This window comes from Watersipora subatra, chromosome 4, assembly GCF_963576615.1.
Source record: "Watersipora subatra chromosome 4, tzWatSuba1.1, whole genome shotgun sequence".
In the NCBI taxonomy this organism is placed as follows: Eukaryota; Metazoa; Bryozoa; class Gymnolaemata; order Cheilostomatida; family Watersiporidae; genus Watersipora; species Watersipora subatra.
This window is the reverse complement of record NC_088711.1, coordinates 42081079-42102037: the sequence shown is the minus strand read 5'-3', so window position 1 is coordinate 42102037 and position 20959 is coordinate 42081079. Positions and strand designations below refer to the sequence as shown.

At 36.8% G+C, this 20959-nt stretch overlaps 2 protein-coding genes across 2 annotated transcripts in view; one reads left to right on the top strand and one right to left on the bottom strand.

The window, feature by feature from the left end:
* The first annotated feature begins 10048 nt into the window (after nt 1-10048).
* The window catches only part of LOC137394261 (uncharacterized), a 47861-nt gene continuing 36950 nt past the window's right edge, over nt 10049-20959 (top strand). The window contains exon 1 of the mRNA XM_068080983.1: nt 10049-10312. Coding sequence (XP_067937084.1) covers nt 10105-10312 — 208 coding nt within the window. The 5' untranslated portion in view covers nt 10049-10104. The remainder of the gene's footprint in view (nt 10313-20959) is intronic.
* Nucleotides 10955-20446, bottom strand: LOC137393086 (neurogenic protein big brain-like). The gene is made up of 4 exons (XM_068079493.1): nt 20274-20446; nt 16670-16954; nt 14016-14138; nt 10955-11364 (listed from the first exon to the last, which is right to left on the bottom strand). The coding sequence occupies exons 1-4, from the start codon at nt 20275-20277 to the stop codon at nt 11231-11233; spliced, it is 546 nt and encodes a 181-aa protein (XP_067935594.1). The 5' UTR covers nt 20278-20446; the 3' UTR covers nt 10955-11230.

Genomic DNA, 20959 nt, shown 5'->3' with positions numbered 1-20959 from the left:
GAAAGGATACCAACTGCAAGGCGTAATCAGAATCTGAATTCAGTTTGTGTTTGTGGTCTACTTGTTTATTACGGGCGCTTCCACTGCAGCTGTCTTTGGCTGTCAGGCTAAATCACAATTATGAGCATTACAATGTCACGAGCACTTAATTAATACTATTACATCTTCCTTCTTAAAGGTAGACTTGCAACAAAATTCACATTACAGTTATTTGGTATCAAAATATTCACCATGTCTTACTCTATTGTGTTGTAAGTGCCAAGTATCTGGAAATGTGATTACAAGCTCTTAAAAGCTCAAAAACGAAAAGCCGCCGTAGATTGGAATTTCTTTATTTCGATGACGTAGCCACGAAATTTGGTTATCGTCTTGTCACGTATGTTCTCACGTGAATTGAAAGGCCAATACAAAGCTCAATATCTAACTTATGGTAGTACTAGTTTATGACAAACACTTCGGGTTTTACCGAATACCCCGTATCAAATATAGATGCTCGCTACTTTACAGTTTTGTTTCGGCCTGGTCTAATCGGCAAGTCGTAATCTGATCATGTGACCCAATGCTTCGCAAATAATTTCTGCAGCACTTTTCAATTATCACATGTGACTAACAGGCTCGTCATGATTATCAGGCAATGATATGTACTCCTTCAAGCTAAAGCTAAAAAATTGAACAAATTTTTATGGTAAGTTATAAGATATCACTGCTAAAAGTGACAGCATTACGATGACAATAAAATAAACGCGTAAGAACAATAGACATACTTTTATTGAATGCGTGAAGTATATTTGTGAAAATATTTCGACGAATAAGGTTGCAAGAAAGTGTAAACAGAAACCATCTCTCACAACTACACATTTGAGCCGTTTTGGAAAGGGAATCCAAACTACGACGGTCTCGTGTGGCGGCGATTTTCTGTTCGTTTTTGAGTTTTTAAGAGCTTGTAATCATTTTTCCACATATTTTGCACCTACAACACAACAGAGTAAGACATGGTGAATCTTTTCATATCAAATAATGGTAATATGAATTTTGTCGCAAGTCAACCTTTAAGCATGATTGACAGAATGAGTATTAATAGTTGAACTGTAGCATTGGAACATTAAAGCAGCTTAAAGCACATCAATTATAAATTACTAGTATCATATATTTTAGTACATTAGAGTCTTGGCTTTCGAATGAGCCTACATTCAATACACAGAGAATAATAGAAATTAAATGGCATGCTTCTGTCATGCGGTGACACTGCCTGGTAGTGTTCTCTAGTAGAGAAACACACCGCCAGGGCTATGTTTTTATAAGCTACCTTGGGTGGTCCTAGCACTTGTCAAGGGCTTCTTCTGGAACTGTCAGATTAACCTGAAGGGATACATTTTTGCAACATGTCCAGTCTGACAGAGCCAGGTAGCCATTTCACTTGTCCAATGTGCGAAGGACAGAGGTGGATCTTTAGCGTGCTCATGTTTTCAGTGTGGCACACGGGGCCTCCAAGTCCAGGTCTAGATTCGAAAGACCCAGCAATTTAGGGTTGAAAGCTTGCTGAGAGCTTTTTGTCAGATTGGCATTAAGCAGGGCTCGAACCACCAACCCCATGGTTGATGGTCAAAGATGATACCACTAAGCCACCCTGACACCCTTACAGAGAATAATAGAACTATGAAAAACAGGGTGTCAAAAGTATGTCCTGCCATAAAAAACACTTGGTTGTGGTTCCCACAATGTGATGTCATAATAATCATTTAGTCTTAGGTCGTCGATCCCTTTCGCTGCCATTGAGGCTGCACTTTTCTGGGACAATCGGTGCTCTTAAACCCAGAGACCTTGATAATAATAAACTAGGATTCTAGATAATCAACAATGCCCGTGGATCGTGCTAACGCTCGACCAATACAAACACATGTTCTGGTTAATAGATTTTGGGTGATTGTTAGAGTTTGCTTTTTTCATTCTTTTGTTCATTTTGAACATTTATAGTACTAGAAATTCTCCTGTCATACAGCCCACGACCAAAGTGATATTGGAAAAAAGAAAGGGTACTGATGGTTGATAATTGCAATATTAGCAGTCAAATGGCACTGCAGTGCAATAGGATAACTGCAATGGTAGCTGTAATGTACTGGGTGTTATTATGTACAACAAACAGCAATAATGTAAGGAATATATTTTATGTTTATATCTCTCCCCTGCAATAGGAGAAATGCGATATTAGAAGTAAAATACACTGATATTATTAGAATAACCAATATTATTAATATAGTAATACAGTAATAATAGAAAACCAATGCACAATTTTGCTTACATTTCAAAACGTCATAGCAACCAATATCAAGAAGTTGTGATATTTATCTAAATTTTTAGAAAACCTATTTAATAAAATTGTTTAGAAAAAACAATAACAATAACATATTGCCCACCATCGGTCACTTTATACTTCGATCTTGTAAATTCGAATGATCATTCTTATAATTAAATCTTATAAAATCAAATAATTATTCTTATAATTAAATATTGTAAGAATCTTATAAGAATCGTTAGAAAAATATCATCATTTCCTTTACTTTCACTGCTTTGGACATCAGTTGGAATACCAAAGTACTCATAAGTGTCCAAAATGTCAGTTACTTTGAAATCGGCAAAAAAGAAACGATTTCTTTTCAGTACTTCCACGTTAATTACAGAAACATTCGGCAATTGGATAATGCTATAGACTGGTGAAATGTGCACGTTTTTTTCGTGAAATTCGCACGTTTTTTTCATGAAATGCGCACGACTTAATGGTTCTATTCTATGTCGCCGGATGTTTCGTTGGCCGGTCTCAATTCTGATAAAAATAAGGCTTGTCAAGTTTTATTAACGATTTTAGACCGAATTAATCTGTTTATTTATGTATAATCCAATTAGATGGTTAAGGTTTAGGAAATTTTTTACAAATAATAAAAACTTGGTAACATATTTAAATAGGTTTATATGTGTTTTGTATCGTTATTATACTTAAACGACTCTAATGAAAAATGGTTAAATTTGTTGATGAGATTTCGGTACAAGGGTTTGCGACGACCGTTGATGAATAGTTTTCGTGAGTTGTGTGCACATATGCATTTAACATAAATCTCCCAAACAATCGCTTCGCTCATGTTTGGCCGTAGGATTATTATCTGAAGAATTTGTATCGTTTTTTATGTTGCTTTCTAAATATGATTATGCTTCAATAAATATGCTGTGAATAAGAAACAGCGAATCACTACATGAACTTCTGTGCATACTATGATGTCATCAGAACTCATACTAACTCCTCGACAGAAAACTGGGAATCCAGTCATCTCGTTCCTTAATCTCACGAGAAGACTGGTGTTGTAACAATACTCAATCCAGATGACAACCAAGGCCAGGCTATAACAAGGCTATACCTTCACTGGGAGTAAGTGGCAACGCTACAGCCTATAGTTAAAAACTGGTGCTTGATGTTCGGTTTTGTGGCGACTTGGGCCGTCTGTTGGTAATGGAATGGAAACCAGAGCCGCAGACATCAAATCCCAGAGGACACAGCACAATCACTCATGAAATATAAACCTCAAAAATGGCCAATCTAATACTCATACAATCTTTATTTTTAAGTATCATTCTGTATATATTATTATATTAACGTTACAATATTAGATCATTATAACACTGTAAAAATCTGTACAAAAACAATCACACTGTAGATTGTATTCATACACTCTCAAATATTAACCTTTCATCTTGACGTGCAAAAGGGGCATTTTTCTGTTTTTGTTTATGTATTGTTTTTAATCAATAAAGAGTTCACCATCATCAAATATACTGTCGTTGATAAAGAAAATCATATCACATCGATTAAATTGTGACCTGCAGTGTCATGGCCCTAGGGCTATATGTTTATTACGCTCTAGCGAGATCACGCAATGCTTGAAATTAATTAGCCTAAATCATGCCCCTCAACATCACAATTAAAAATAGGGCTAGTGCATAATATCATCGGGAAAACATAGTATGGTGCTTGGAATCTGAGCTATTTATCACAGAAATAATCTGTACATGGAGAGCTAATGACACTGACTCCTTTGTCATCTTCATCGGTTCTCTGGAGTTGTCCTACCTTTGCCTGCGACTAGCGTCATTATCGTGGTTGATAAATATAAGCGGTCAGCGATGAAAATAAGCGGTAAGAGCACACAACACTGAATATGAAAATTGTGGCGTCATAATTTTCGAGCTTATATCATTAAACGTTTCTGTGGTAAAGCTCTGGGGAAATCCAATAAACACCAACAAATGTCTGTCTCACCATGTCAAACAATGGCTCATTTGAAAGCCAAGATATTGAAGAACCTGAATAAGCTAAAACAGTACTGATATAATTGATATGCTTTAATAAAATAACAAATGATTAATAACTAACAACTATTCACAGGGGTAAGGAGTGGCCAAAGCAGACTCCTTTGGAGTGGGCTAAATGCCTATTTCATGTGGAAGTCCTTGTACCTGGATGGAAGGACTCCATGATTAGCTCAGGGTTGATGCTCAGAAACAGGCGTGAGACTTCTCGGGGATGTCTGGGGTTGAGACAGTGTTTTAGGTGTGGTTTGGCTGGAGCCTGCAACATCACTGTCATTTGTGGGAGAATACTGGGCCTCAGAATTTTTAGCAGGAACTGTAGTAGTCATGCGAGCTTGATCAGGTTTCAAGTGAACACGGTTTCTTCTTACTATGGAGTGGCCATTATCTACAAGATTAGACCTGGAAGAGTCATGATGATGTATGATCACACCCAGAGACCATTTCTTTTCAGCATCAGTCTTTATGAGAGCAGAGGCACCAGGTTGCATTTCATTTAGGGTCCATGGTTGGCGATAATATTATGCTTTTTTCATCTCTTTGTTAGCAGCCAAAGCTTTGGCTGGTTCAATGAGTACGGGTTTGAGTAGCTCAGCTGTGATTCGCAGGTCGCTTCTTATTGATTTGTTGAACAGCTTTTTTGCCGAACTGAGTGAAGATCCTGTCATTGGCGATTCTCAATATCTCAGTAGTGAGTAGTAGTGATTTACATCCTCCCTATCTTCTTCATACTTCTTTAAAAAGTCTTTTATTGTCTGAACATAATGCTCAGCCATCCCATTGGACTTCAGAAAGTGAGGACTTGAGGTCACAATGGTGAAAGATTATTTGAATGCAAACCTTTGCATGATTTGGCTGTTGAAAGGCATGTTGTCAGCTAAGATGGGTACACCATGTAAAGCAAACAAAGACTAACACCAGGACCATATCCTCGGCAGTCTTCCTCTTGAGTAGTCTCGGCTCAGGGAAGTGAAAGTAGCAGTTAACAAGTACGAGATAGTCTTTCCTTTTATACTTCATGATGTCCATAGCAACTTTGTTCCAAGGAAGGCTAGGTACCTCATGTGGCATGAGTGGCTCTTTCTGTTGTCGTCTAGAAAACTTTGCACATGTGTGACAGCCCATAATCTTATTCTTTATATTAGCAGATACTCCAGGCCAGAATTACTTTCTAGCACGTTCTCAGCACCTCTCAACGCCCATGTGGCCAGCATGAAGAGATTTTAGCATTGATTTTTTCAGTGGGCTGGGAACGATCAGGCGTTTTTCAAAGTAGAGAAAGCTATTTAGTTCATATATATCAGCTCCTATGTTCCAATAAGGCTGTAGAAATTTCGGAGCCTCACTTCGCACTGGCCGGTTCCAGCCATCCTCTAAGGCAGTCCTTAACAGTAGCATCGCATCATCTTTAGCATAAGCATGCCTCATAGTGTCAATTGAACCACCATCGGCTTCCAAGCTGTGAACCATAACAATCTCATTCTCAAGGTCAGCTTGATCGTTAGTAATTTTTTGGAGATAAGCTTGCGACAGCATGTCAGCAATATAAAAATACTTCCCTGGAACATAGGTCAGCTCAGATATGTTGTATTACTGAAGCCTCAGTAATAAGCTCTGTAGTCTAGGGGACACTTTGTGAAGAGGCTTATTCAATATAGGAACTAGAGGTTTGTGGTCAGTTTGTGCACTGTACCTTGCGTCCATATAGGTAGCTGTGAAAGCATTCACAACCAAACACTACAGCTAGCAGTTCTTTGTCGATCTGGGGGTAATCGCACTGTCTCGATTGAGCTTCACGATGCATAGGCTACAGGTTTACCCTCCTGTAGCAACAAAGCTCCAGGACCACTTTTTGAGGCATCAACCTGCAGATGAGCATCCTTAGTTAAATCAAAGTACTGCAAGACTGGTTAAGACGTGAGTAAGTGTTTAACAATTCGGAAGCTTTCCTGTTGGTTGACCATGTTCATTGGCTATCAGTTCTCAATAGTACCCTCGGTGGTTCTATGCGGACTGAAATATTAGGTGTGCAAGTTCTGAAAAAATTGAGGGTACCAATCAACCTCTGTATTCCTTCTTGATCAGTAGGATCTAGCATGACATTGTTTGCAGTCACCTTCTCGGGATCGGGTTGTAAACTATATTTCGATACAACATGGCCAAAATATCACACCTCAGACTGATTGAATTGGATTTTCTTGTGATTGAACTTTACATTGGCTGATTTAGCTTTTGCAAGTAGCCTACAGAGATTATTATCAGGCTCTTGTTGTGTTTTTCCAGCGACATTAATGTCATCAAAATATACTGAAAAACCGGGCAAGTCTCCAAATATCTGTTCAACTTTTTTTCAAATACCTCACCACTTTAGTGGAGCCCAAATGAAAGCCTGTTAAAGCAGTATCGGCCATATGGGGTGTTGAAACTAGTCAGCAGACTACTCTCTTTTGTGAGTGCCACATGCCAGTATTCATGTTTCATGTCCATAGTGGTGTAGTGCTGCATTCCATTAAACCTGAAAGCGATGTCCTTCAGCGTTGGTATTCTGGAGTGTTCACGCTTTACAGTTCTGTTTAGATCATTTGGATCCAGGCAGATTCTCACAGAACCATCTTTCTTCTCTAAGCATGAACCATCTCTCTTCTCTAACCTTCTTTCTTCTTTATGCTACTGATCCAGTTTGTTGGTTTAACAACATTTGAAATAACTCTAGAAGCTTTCATGCTATCCGGTTCCTTCTTCACTCGATCCATCATGCTCGAAGGTATACGGCGAGGATGGTGTATAACAGGTTCCATTTTCTCGTCAATGCATATATCATGTTCTCCTTCTAGACATCCAATACTATTGAACACATCAGGGAACCCATCCAAGATTGAGGCATCACAAGTCATCTTATCTACACGACAGATCAATCCAAAGAGCTCAGCAGCTTTCAGACCTAGAAGTGGGTCCACTGCTGCCATCATGTAAGGATAAGTATTGTAGGCAATTACCTGTGTACCGGTCTGGTAGCAAGTGTCAGAGCTTATCAGGAAAACAGGGACTGACTGACCAAGGGAGAAGGGTACCAACTGTATGCCTTGACCAGAATCTAAATTCAGTTTGTATTTGTAGTGTACTTGTTTATTACCGTGCTTTCACTGCCTTTGGTGGTCTGGCTAGATCACAGTTACAAGCATTAAAATGTCACGTGCACTTAATTGATGCTATTACATTAGCAGTGACCAGTCATGTCAGACGCATTACAGCTACGAAAATTTGATTATTTTAGATCTATGGATTGTTGGGGATTTTTTAATAGTATTATTACTGAGAATAATTATTTTATTTTCAGCAGTAATAATAAGCTAACAATATTAATAAATCGCTCCACTCGGGCGTGCTCTCAGTTGTAGCGAAAATGACCGAAAAAGTATTCGAGCGCATTCTGCAGCACATTTGTGGCATTTTTTTGCATCAGCTAGTGTAAAACCTTATGTTGATCAATTTGGAATTAAAATAATTTTTTTTAATTTGTATGATGCTTAAATTGATTCCTTCCACAGCTAGCTATCATGAATTGCATAATTTATTACAATCACATACCACATCCTAATATGCCTTACTAATGGAAAAAACCGGTAACTCAACGTTTTTCGGAGCTATGGAGCACCATCTACAAAGGCCTGAGCGGTCCATTGCAAGCCAACTACTCATATCAACAACTCGTGTTGCTTTTGTGATTTACTCAGGCAAATACCACACTGACTGCCGAATGAGGCTTGCTAGTTTGTTAAAAAGTATCAAAAAGCTCGTTAAGCTGCAAGGAATCTCAAACATCTTGAGAATCTCTTGGTGAGAATATAGCAAACTCACTTACTTTATCCTTTAATAAATAGTTGTTACGTAGCTTAATTGAAAGTCTTGCATTCTCTTCACCTATCTGCTAAAATAGTTTAAACTTATAGTTTAAGTATTGTTTGTTTGTAGGTGCTGTAGTCAACTGGATCAATGAGTGGTAGCTTTAGATTATGAGTAATTTTCCAACGCCTTTCCGTATCTTACATGTATGTAGTAAACTATGCAACAAAATTCTTTCTGCTTTTAGTTAGGTTTTGTTGCTGTACCCATATGGTTCATATGTCTGAAACTACGTATGCCTGCTGAAAGCAGCATGGCGTCGTCTCAACACTCGCCAAGTTTCGTCAATCTCTTGGTCACATCTCGCGAGGTACTACTGTTTTACGGCAAATTCTAATATATCAAATTAGAAACAAAGCTAGTGGATCCTGTCACACACAGCTAGATCCTGTCACACACAAACGAGTTAATGGCGGTCTATGTATGACTGAGTACTCCATCTATGTGCTTCTGGTCAGGCCCCTCTGTCAAATTTTAGATCTCATCAAATCATCACAATTTGAAAGGTTGATGGGTTGGCAGCTGGCCCTGGAGTAGCGTATAGCGGAAACTGCCGGTTCTCTTTACTGCTCGGCAAGATTAAAGACACCGAGTGCAAAGCAATAAAATGTATATATATATTTCTCAAATATATATATGATTACCTGTGATCAGTGTGTGTGCATAACAACAAAACAACATGAAAGAGACTACCAGCGATTTCTGTCTCCTGCACCCTTGTCTCGTTTTATAGGTATGCTCCATGGCTAGGCTCTCCCCTCGATTTTATTGGTCCTGTGTCTACTCTTCTCGGTATGCCATAGTGGCTCACCTCCAGTATGTCAGTCAACTGCTGTGCCAGAACTCAGCCCGGCTATACCAGCGGTCCTGAATAGCCAGATAGACAGCCGATCCTGGTCTGCGCTCCACCATCACAATACATGTACTTCCATTTTATAACAATTTCCTTATTCGCCAAAATAATGCATGGTGACTTGCTCATTGATTGTTTAATTTGATTATCAAATTTAAATTCTAAATCGCGTTACGTTTTCACAAATCAAATTTCAAATTCCTTGCATTCGATCAAATCAATTGAAAACTGACTCGAATCACCTCACAAGGAAATTTGTTTTAACTTACCATGTTGCATGCTTTCAGATTTTCGAATCACTGCCGATTTAATCACAACATTAACTGCTAGTGCTATGGTCAAGCTCTATTTTGGTTTAACAAATATAACATTGCTTTTATTTGAACTTATGTCATGTATCTGTAATCTGTCTATATATATATATATATATATATATATATATATATATATATATATATATATATATATATATATATATATATATATATATATATATATATACATATATATGTCTATATATATATATAGACATTTTAATGCTAGATTATATGCAAAAGCTCATGCTTACTGCTGCGTTAAACGATGAAATGGCTTCTTAGCCTACAAATCTATACTGAGACCAGATTCAGCTCATCACTGATTCTGCACGAAATAACTCGTTGTAAATGGTGTGATGGAAGCACTTGGATATTAAGAAAATAATAAAAAAGTTGATTTGTTGTTTCATTTCATTTAATTGGTAAGGAGTTGCTTTATTACACAATATCTTCAGGAAAAGTCATAATTGAAGGCGTATTTATGTATGAAAGACTCATCAGTTTTTTTTAAAACTTGTGTAAATTTTTATCAGATATAAAATTTTGAATATATCTGCTACATTGTATATTTTATATATATAGTATATATGATATTTTACACTAGCTCATATAGATGGACGCTATGAGAAGAACCCACCTCCTCCAGCTTACAATCAGCAGGGGGATAATTCAGGCATGAATCTACAGCCAATGAATACGCACCCTAATGCTGCTCCACAGCAACCCAGCCATCATGGCTATGGGCAACCAAGCCCGGCGCAACCGGCGAATGCTGGATATCAGCAACCTGCACAACCTGCTTGGCAACCTCAACAGCAACAGCAACAATCAGTGGTAAATAATACCGTTGTTGTCGGGCAACCTGCCGCCCCTGTCGTAATTGGTGAGTATTTTATTTAAGCAGAATACACAACATTTTTCCATCTTTGACCTGAAATACTTTGCTTATGGCAAAGTATTTCGCTTATTTTATAGGCGAATTTTGCCTATTTTATAATGGGTTGTTAGTGCTATGGACACAAACAGCTGCTCATTGGGTGGCTGATCTTTTTATAACTATTCGCTGACCTTATTTTATTCTTACTGTTTTTATCTGTTGTTTATTGTTTATTTATTTTTTTTATAACTATTGATTCCATTTTAAGCTATTAATAATAAAAATAATTATTTTCTTACTCGCACTTGGCTTCTTTGACCCTCAATAAATAACTAATGTTAATCACGCTACCACTGCCTTAGGGGAGCCCAAGTCACTGCTGATTTCTTGTCACTAGATTCTCCATCAGTTAAATTTTATATCAAGTCTAAAATTTCTAAATCTAAAGCTTTATAAACCAGATCACCAACTAGATTGGCTTACAGTAATTTGATAAGGAGTTGGAGTTGTCTACCAATGAGATATGCAATACAACAATGAGATAAATGGAGGTTTGTTTTGCATATCTATTAGCTGAGAAGCTGGTGCATTAGTAATGTATATCTCGTAATTTTATTGTTTTGTGAAGTTTTATTTGCTGAAAATATACATTTCATAAGTACAGGCAAGTACTCCTCAATATTTGCTTAGTACAGAATGTTGATCAAACCACTTCGTATCTCACACCCATCTAAGTTTCACAGCCTTGCTTATGTTCAGCTTGCCAGAGTTGTAAGTTTAACTGTGAGATGTGCTTTATCAGTGTCATTGACACCAGCAAACAGTGAGGGACAAAGAAACTAATAAATTACATTAATTTTTCACACGCTGGTGTCACAAAAAAACACAAATTTGTGAACTAGCAAATCAAGTTAAGTCAAAGAACTATCCTAAGACAGATCCAATGATAGCAACAAAATAAACTATAAGGAAAATGACTAATGCCCAGGTAGTGATGGGTCCAAGGATATTCATAATTCTGGCAACATTGTAGTGAGAGCGGCCATGTTCATTGTCTCCTAAAATCATACAGATTAGTATAAAGTTCAACATTTGTAAAGATATGACATGCAGAACTAAGACAGGTAAGACTTCTGTCTATAGCAAACCATGACAAATTCAATTTGGTAGAAAAATATTCTTTTACAATCACTAGATCAGGGATCCCCAGCCTTTTTCATTCAGTTCCCCCCTTATGCCTTTTCATAAATTTGATTCCCCTCGCACTTTTAACTCACATGACTAAAAACATCCGATACAAGTTATAATCCCATTTTATTGTACATATCTAAACATATAACGACATATTATTAATTTTTATACAGCACACGTACAAATGACAACAATACATGACCTTCAGCGTGGCGGTGAATTGGTTTATGACTAGGTTAACTTACTATCCAATAAACATCTAGATGGATGTGTTCCCATATACAGTGAAACTTGGATAACTCGAAAACACGGTTAACTCAACGTATTAATTTTGTTTGGTCCGTTCCCATGCGATGATAAATGGCTTTAGATAACTCGCCCGAAACTCCGTTAACTCGAGCAGTTTTTTGCCAAACGGCTATCGAGACGGTTGTTACTATCGCTTTAGAATATCACTTTATTCCAAGCCATAGAGATAAACATCGACTTTTAGTAGTTCTTAGGCGTCATTATTACCACTATCGGCAAAATATTTTCATTTTTTCATTAACGACTTTTCTAAAGGTTTGCAAAAATCAAATTTTACCAAACATCCGCTTAGCGATAACCTCCCGAAAGCAAGAAAAGCGAGGTAAAATTAGGATAAATTTAAAGTAAAATCAGTCAAAAATTGATAATGGGTTTTTAATAGTAAAGCAGTTTTGTAATAACTGACTTAGTGCAAAATTGATCTTGGTTAAAACGCTCGGTAGAAAAATACGTATGTATTTTTTCTGAGCGTTTTAACCACGATCAATTTTGTCAATTTTAATCTGAGAACGTCCTGGCAGTCACATCACCTAAAAAAACAAACAAATCTCAAGTGATAGAAAAATATCTATACTTTCTGATTAAAAATATTTAAAACTTCACACGAGAGACCCTTTAACTTGCAACAAGCAATCTATGCTTTTGATTGATATATAGTTTGTATATGTACATGTATCTACTGATAAATACGTGCACTTATGACTGTCCTGATAACTTGAACGCTCCAATAACTCGAACACTTTTGCTCGGTCCCTTGAAGTTTGAGTTATCCGAGTTTCACTGTATCTGAGTTCTGACAAGTAGCTCATTATTATCTACTAGGGTTATAGATAAAACCAAAATGTTAAATGATGAAACCCAAACTCACACGGCACTGCAGGACATAAATTTATCAAATTAGACACTTCTCTGTTTCCCCCTTTTATATTCAAATATACCCCCTAGGGGGAATTCCTCCCTGGTTGGGAACCCCTGGACTAGATGGTTTGAGCATTTGAAGTTGTTGGCAAGTCAGAAGACAGACAGATTCAACTTAATTTCCGACTTATACTAGTAATTAATCAGAAAGATTCAAAGCAATCTGCCAGGCTAAAAGAATTTAGTGTTATTTCCTGTTATTGTTCACTGATGATTATTATAAACTTCTCAAGGGAATTTTAAAACTTAACAGTAAAAAAGTTTCTCTAATAAAAAAATGATGACCATTTTATAGCTTTTTATGATTTACTGACATACAGCCTCTTTTGGTTTCAGTGCTGTTCTTGGTGTGAACTATGAGCTTGTATAGTCAATCACTTTATAATGATTGTTTCCATCTGTCTTCACCCTACCATATCACAAAAGCTATAAACGGGTTTCTGAAGATTTGCCTTTGCAGTACCTACTAAGATTTTTAACAAACATTCTTTGCAATTATTGATTTGTATTTAAATCAATTGGTAGATCGCATTTTACATCATAGCCACTTTTTGGGCCATTTCATATTTTAATATTTTATCAATAGCTAAACCTTACGGCAAAAAACTAAAGAGAAGTTGTCTGCACATAACAAACAATAGTACACATTTGTGCTTTTTGGCTTATCATGTGTAAGCAACTCTGCGTTAGATTGCCATAAATTGAATGGCTTTAAATATACCGTTAAACTTGTATTTGAACGCCACCTTCATTTGAGCGCCTTTATAGGAAAAGGATTGAAAAATAGAGCACCATGGCTTTTAAATAAGATTTTAATAACAGCTTTAAGATGAAAATATTACCAATGATATAAGCTATTGTTATTGATATAGTTAGCACCCAACTATATCAATATTAATTATATATATAGTTGTACATTGACTATATAATTATATAGTTAATATTAAATATTGACTAACAGGTTAACTATTGGTCAATAGTTAATATTGACTAATTAACTATTGATGTAACATATATCTGCATCGCAAGAATAGGATTATATATGCATGCAATTTTAAACAATTCTTATTTCATAATGGCACCGGAGCCAATGATGTCTCTAACATAAAAACAGTGAAAAGAGTAGAATGGATTTTAGCCAGATATAACAATTAACTTCTCGCGTTGAATTTTCGATATAATGCTGGTAGGGAACCTTCCAATTAATTTGTTCTATTGCACCATATAGCTCAAAGCATGCAGCCTATAAGCACTTTGTACGGCTGGCAATTTTTGTAGTGCCAAAACTTACCTCTGTCATAGGCATCTTTAGCCATGCAGGAGAAGATGACTGCTATGAGTCCAAAGATTGGGTTACAACAAAGCATGTTGAATATAGAGCAACCAAGGCAATCACTGCCCCTCACATTCTGCACTGAAAAATACAACGAGCAAACAACTGTGAAAGCAAATGCTTGAAGATAGAAAGTTAAGAAGCTAGAAAGCAAAGACACAAAATGTCTTTGCTTTAAGGTTGCTTGAAGATTAATTAAAATGTCTAGTGCTAAATGCATCACGTTTATTGCTATGGCAGCAATAAATCTTGTTTGCAATCCCAGTGCTTGTAATTAGTTGTAGGAGGTATTTAGTCACAATAAAGTTAGTGAACTTGATTAGATTGGAAGCTATGTATAAAATCGGAAAATCATGAAGCGAAAATGACTGAATTAAGACCAATTCCAGAAGTTTATAAAACAATTACCTAAATCACTCACTCATTGACGACAATATCAAAAATTTTTAAGTCTTCTGACAGAACAAGGCTTAACAAAAATATATAAGAGATTTACGAAAGGAAGTCAACGTTAGTTTTTTTGAGTTTTATACAACTACCCAACTTTTATAGTCTTTATGCTGGGTCAGTTTACAGTGGCATAGTGAAGTGGTTAATCTTGGTTCATATCAAAATTAAAACAGTGGCGATCTGCCTAAATGCCTCTCAATAAGGTGAAATTTAAATATATGGGCATACTAAAAAATAAAATTTGGCAAAATGCCATGTAGATTAAATGTGAGCATCAGTTCCTATATGATTTGGTGAGGCTAGGAAGAAACCAGAAGGTAAGATATGATGTGTTGAAAGCAGAGACCAGGCTAAAAAGTGGGAGCTAAAAAGAGGAGGAAGGACATGAACGTGTAAGAAGTGTATAAAAAGGAGTTTGGAGGAAATGAGAGAAAACTACGACTAATTTCAATTGTTCAGTAGTGTCTGAGTAGATCTGAGGCTAAATAAAACAGACATTTCATGAATTCTAGATTGGCTGTTGACTAAAATTGACATTCTGTAAAAGCTAAACCTGAGGCAGCAGTACAATTCTCTAAGGGCTAGATCTGAAGATAGTTAAAATAGCTCGCTAGACCGATGCCTTGCTGCTTTCCATGTGGAGATGATAATAATAAATATAATAACCATGTATATGAGACATATAAAATTTACATGTGTGTCCATGTGAGGTTGTTGGGCAACAAACACATATCTATGTCTATGTGAGACGGACACAAGTGCTAATAGGCAGTAGGCAGGTGCTAATTGTAGGTAGATACATTGGATAGGTATATAAATTCTCAGAGAAGTCGCGCATATTTGGTCTCATTCCGTATATTGCACTTGAATTCCAGATTTTCAGCCGATAGTTTGATCATGCGTAAACGTTCACACAATGCAAGCCTTAGTGAATTACTTAAGATAATGAGACCTCATTCATGTATTTAGAAATCAATAATATTCATCATTTGTTACCATGTCTTTGATGAATATAGAACAATGGTAGTCATGCCGTATTCAAAACACAAATAAACAAGTTTCACCCTTGACAACTACTCGTGTCATGTTTATTCTTTTGTGAGCTAACTGACATGAATGACTGAACAGCTTTTCACAGCTTTGCTACATTGTAGGAACTCATTATGTTATTAGCGCAATCAACTATGCAGTAGACACTCTGACAATGTACACAGTCTGCTCCAACAATATTTGCGTTGTAAAGATTTTGCGTTATGCAAATAGTAAAACAAATGTAAACTGCATAATTCACTCCAAGACCTTCCAAAACTTGGCCCTTTGGCCCTTCATAAATAGAAAAAAACTAACTCCACTTTTTAATTCAATGACTATACAGAACCTGTGGTATTATTGGTTGCTATTGACAAATTTTTTTCTCTTTTCTTAGCAATTTCACTTGATTTAGGGGCCATGATTATGGAGATGTTACATTCAGTTGAGGTTAGCGCACACATTCTATGACAATTTAAATCAATTTTTGTCACTTTTTTTTGACAAAACGGTCTATGGTGTAAATAAAGTTCAGGTTCTTTTGCTGTAAATAAAATTCACATTCTTTTGCTTTGAGTTCATAAATGTTAAGGTAGGCCTATCTGCACTGCCGGCTCTGCATAGTTTGAAAATTAAACAATTTTATTTCGTTCCATTTTCTTATCCTTGCATTAATTTTAATTATTGCATAATTTTAGTGATGAAAATACCTTGATTGAACGTAAGAATTGCGTAGACAAATAGGAGCAACCATAGTGAAATGGTTAAAACTCTGGACTGCTAAGCGGTAGACCACCGGCTCAAGCCCTAGTACAGGAAGAGCCCTAACAAAAAATTTATAGAAAGAGTCAATCTAAAAAAAAAATTTGCATATATTTCTTTACGTACACCAAGTAGGACCCAAGTTGGTGGCAGGTTGCTGATGATAAGATTCATAAATAGTGGAAGTCGCTTTCCAGTTCAGCTCTTACTTCAAAGATCAGTAGAAAGAAGCACTTACTGTTTGCGAACCCTGTTGCACATTTCTTGTATTATTTTATAATATCAAACATAAATATGGTGTTTGAAGTAGCAAAGTATTTCAGGTCAAAGATGGAAAAATGTTGTGCATTCTGCTTAAATAAAATACTCACCAATTACGACAGGGGCGGCAGGTTGCCCGACAACAACGGTATTGTTTACCACTGATTGTTGCTGTTGCTGTTGCTGTTGAGGTTGCCAAGCAGGTTGTGCAGGTTGCTGATATCCAGCATTCGTCGGTTGCGCCGGGCTTGGTTGCCCATAGCCATGATGGCTGGGTTGCTGTGGAGCAGCATTAGGGTGCGTATCCATTGGCTGTAGATTCATGCCTGAATTATCCCCCTGCTGATTGTAAGCTGGAGGAGGTGGGTTCTTCTCATAGCTTCCATCTATATGAGCTAGTGTGAAATATTATATATACTATAAAATATACAATGTAGCAGATATATTCAAAATTTATAGCAATAAATACAAGGATACATTTTAAGGCTGGTTCACATTATATCAACATATGTCGAAGTTGTCCTTCGGCATTCGTCTTCGAATATGTACACCGTAAATTAATGGCATTGTTGAGGCAAAACGAATGCATCAGGAAACATTGCAGCTGTCAAAATTTCTTGCTAATTTGCTGAACATCCACGAAAGCCTGTGTACACGGTTTCAACAATGGTTATTGGTCGTCGCGGATCGCTTGATCAATATTTATTTTCAGGACAGCTGCTATGGGATTAGTATTCCATCGCTTCTGTGAGAAAATTTTATAATGAGAACTCTATGCTCATGAACTATTCGCTGATGTGAACATGAATGGGTTTGTGATAATGTGAACATTGTTATCACAGACGATCACCGAAGTATTGCAAGATTAACGGCAACATAGGGTGATATAGAGTGAACCAACCTTTAGGTGACAGCAAGAACCAGCGGATAGCAAGAATCGCTTTAACCAGCCACTCTGAGGCATGCAAATCAGGGTTGTGTATCAGTTAGGTTATTCTGATTGTTTTAGGTCAACAGCACCGTATAAAAGATTTTCAATTTTAATTTTTAATATGATTAATTAATTAATAATATTAATTAGCCAAGACCAAAGGCACCTTTAATTGCTCTGGCTAATCTCTGAATAGCATACCTCCCTCAGCTCTGAGTCGGAACTGGGGTTATTCCCTCAGTCTAAGAGGGCTTTTACATGGGTAATTGACTGTTGATCCATAGTCTGAAATCACGCGCAATCGGGGCTGATTATCATTTGGCACTCAGCCTATGGAAAGTATGATTTTTATTTAAACAGCTCTGACAATCGCTACTATAGGTTGCCTGTCTAGATTTTCACAGAACTTGTAGGTCGGTGAGACTTGAGACTTGTGGGTAGACTGAGTGTAGGTTACATAAACTTTGGTATTATTTCGAAAAGGGGAGTTGGATGCCCCTAAAGTGTTGGTCTCAGATTTTTAGCTTAATTCAAGCTGAGATTAGAAATGAGAATATGGAAAAGGTACCGTAACTTTCAAAACTTTGTTAAATGGTAGATCCTATAAAACCAGTTGAGGTGATTAGGGGAGCCACCGCTAACCTTCCCTATATTCTAACTAGCACCCTGGCAATTCCGTGTGTCATGAGAGATCATCTTGAGTAATAGCTATGTGCTCAATTATTCCAAAATGTAATTGAGGAAAGCAGTGGTTAGCGCATCGGTCCAAGGAAACTGAATAGCTGAGCTCAATCCCGCACGATGCATTTTTCTTTCTACCTCTCTAAGCCTGCCCTCGGATGGACAGATAGACACAGCTCTTATTATAGTAAAGATTATTCTAACTAAAGTGTTTTGCTTTGATAACTTTGTTAGGCAAAAAGTACAGTTGGTTCACACTGTATCCCCGTACGTCTGGGTTCTCCTCTCGGCGAGTACTCATCGACTATGTTCACCGTAAACTGATAGCATCACCAAGGCAACGCAGATGTCGGAAAACATTCCAGCTGCAAAAATTTTCGATATCTCGTCCCCAGGGCTGATACTTCCCCCTAAAAGACCCATTAGGTTCGGCCCAAAATCACGTTTTAGGGGGAGTTTTCAGACCATGGGGCACTGTCAGTGAATTTGCTCCTTTAGGGGGAGTTTCCACAGCCAATCCAGTAAAAGGGCCCATGCTCATTAAGGTTTTATTCAGCCAAAGTAATACCAAGTAATTGCACCGAAATTCCAGTCTTCATTTTAATGCTGATTGCATTAAAATCTGCATTCTTGCTAACGGGAACGTAAGGGAAAAGACACAGTCGACACTGCATCATCTTAGCAACCCTTTAGCAATATACTCAGAATGAATGATATGATATTTCTTTCATTGATATTCATTACGTTTTCCTTTGTAAATGAAAATGATGATTTCACGGTTGATGTTTGGTATCAGTTTTATTAACCCTTTTGCAGGCATAGCGACAATTTGTCATTTTGCGATACTGAGGCTAGTGGGCAGACTATTATGTCGCCACACAAACGGTTTTTATAAACTGATTTGTGGTTAGCTAATTGCCTTTTTTAGTTTAATTTTTTTCCAATAGTAAACAACAATATATTGGTCTATGTTAGCAACAAAAAATAAACCATTTTCGGGAAAAAAAACGATTGTTTTTGCAACACTAAACAAACAAAAAATTCGAAATAAAAACGTATTTAAATAAAGTTAGGAATTTTGTTTGTAGCTTTTTTCTGCTTTATTAATGCATGAATCATATTGGATGTTTAGCGGGGCGTGGAACGTGGGCGCCTTCTAGGGAGCTCCCAGTGTTTAGGGGGTGTATTTCAAATTGACCAACCAGGTGATTGGGGGTACAATATCCAAAATCAAATTGACCAACAACGTGATTGGGGGTACAATATTCAAGTCTGGGCCTATTCAGGTGGGTGTTTCTTTTAGAGTATCAGCCCTGGGATCTCGTCAAGCATCCACGACTGTTTCTCCAATGTGCAAATCTTCGGCAATAGTGATTGGCTGTCGCGGATAGCATAATCTATATTTTCCTTCATAACGGTTGCTGCGGGACCAGCATTTTATCAATTCCGTTATTTTTATTTATTTACCATTTATTCGATGTATGACGTGAATGCTATGCCGGAGACAAATAAATGATGTAAACACCGATGCGGTTCTAATAGTGTTATCGTGATATTGTTATCACAGAAGATTGATTACCTACTGAGTTATTGTTGGATTAACGTTGAAATACGGCTTTTAACATTTAGCTCAGGTGAACAAATACGTAATACAAAGCTAACCCATGCACTGAGAAGAGAACAGCTGAGATTGAAATTTATTAGTAGTAATTACTTGTAGTCAAGTAGAAGCCTGACTTCAGCTCGGCAGGCACAGACAAACTAAACTTTACTAGTAAGTATAATATGGTTCCCAGTCTAAAAACGCACAGTATGATCATTTAATGAACGGAAGTATATTTCAAAGTTTTTAATAAAAATATACCAAACTTTAGTTAATTTCTATTAAACATTAAACAGTTAGACAATTACTGGGGGAGTTTAGCCCAATTTTGGACCTTGAATTTCTTGACAACTCTTTAAATCCAATTACAGCTGGGCAAGTTTTACCATTTTAGTCTATTAATGACTTACTAAGAAACTCTCTCAGTCATAATATCACTCATAATGTTATTAATTTACACTCTGGAAATGCAAGATGGCATCAACCTGATAGTACTTACCCATAGTGTCTTTAAGGTGGCGAGGTGTCTCTCTGAATATCAACAGTGAACAAATAAAGACACGCAGTTTTGTTGGTGTTCTGTATTATCTATGAATTAGCAGTTACGCCGTAAATGTCTACGATTTGTTTATCTTACAAAAAACTGGTACTAAGGTCAGTTGTGCCTCAGCAATCACAGTCTTCAATAATGACAAAGAATAGACGCAATTTCCACAAAAGACTGCTCTAGGATATTGATTAGGACTTGAGTTTAATTGGGTAAGTGCCATAGTGAACTTGATCAATTAAAGATGTGGTAACGAGGGGGGAGGGGCCTTTACCGCACCGCTCTTTAGATTTGTGAGAGACACAGCTAATTGTGCCCACAAATAAAAAGGATGATGACTACTTTTGTTCTTTGCATAAGAGCAATCTTTATAGTGGTAAGCAATTATAGTCATACTTTACAATAAATTCTTTTTAGACTAGTGAAAGAAACACGCTTTTCAAAACTCTAAACTAAATGCTTGAAATTAAAAGTTTAAAGTTTTTTGTAATACCATAACTTGTTTTTGCTGTAGCACAAAGAACTATCTAGTTTTACATAAAGGCTAATAATATAAAGGCTGTAACAGCTTTAACAGCCCCAACAGTAAAAGTAACTTCATATTTTTATGCTATAAGCAGTTTATTAATTGCATATGC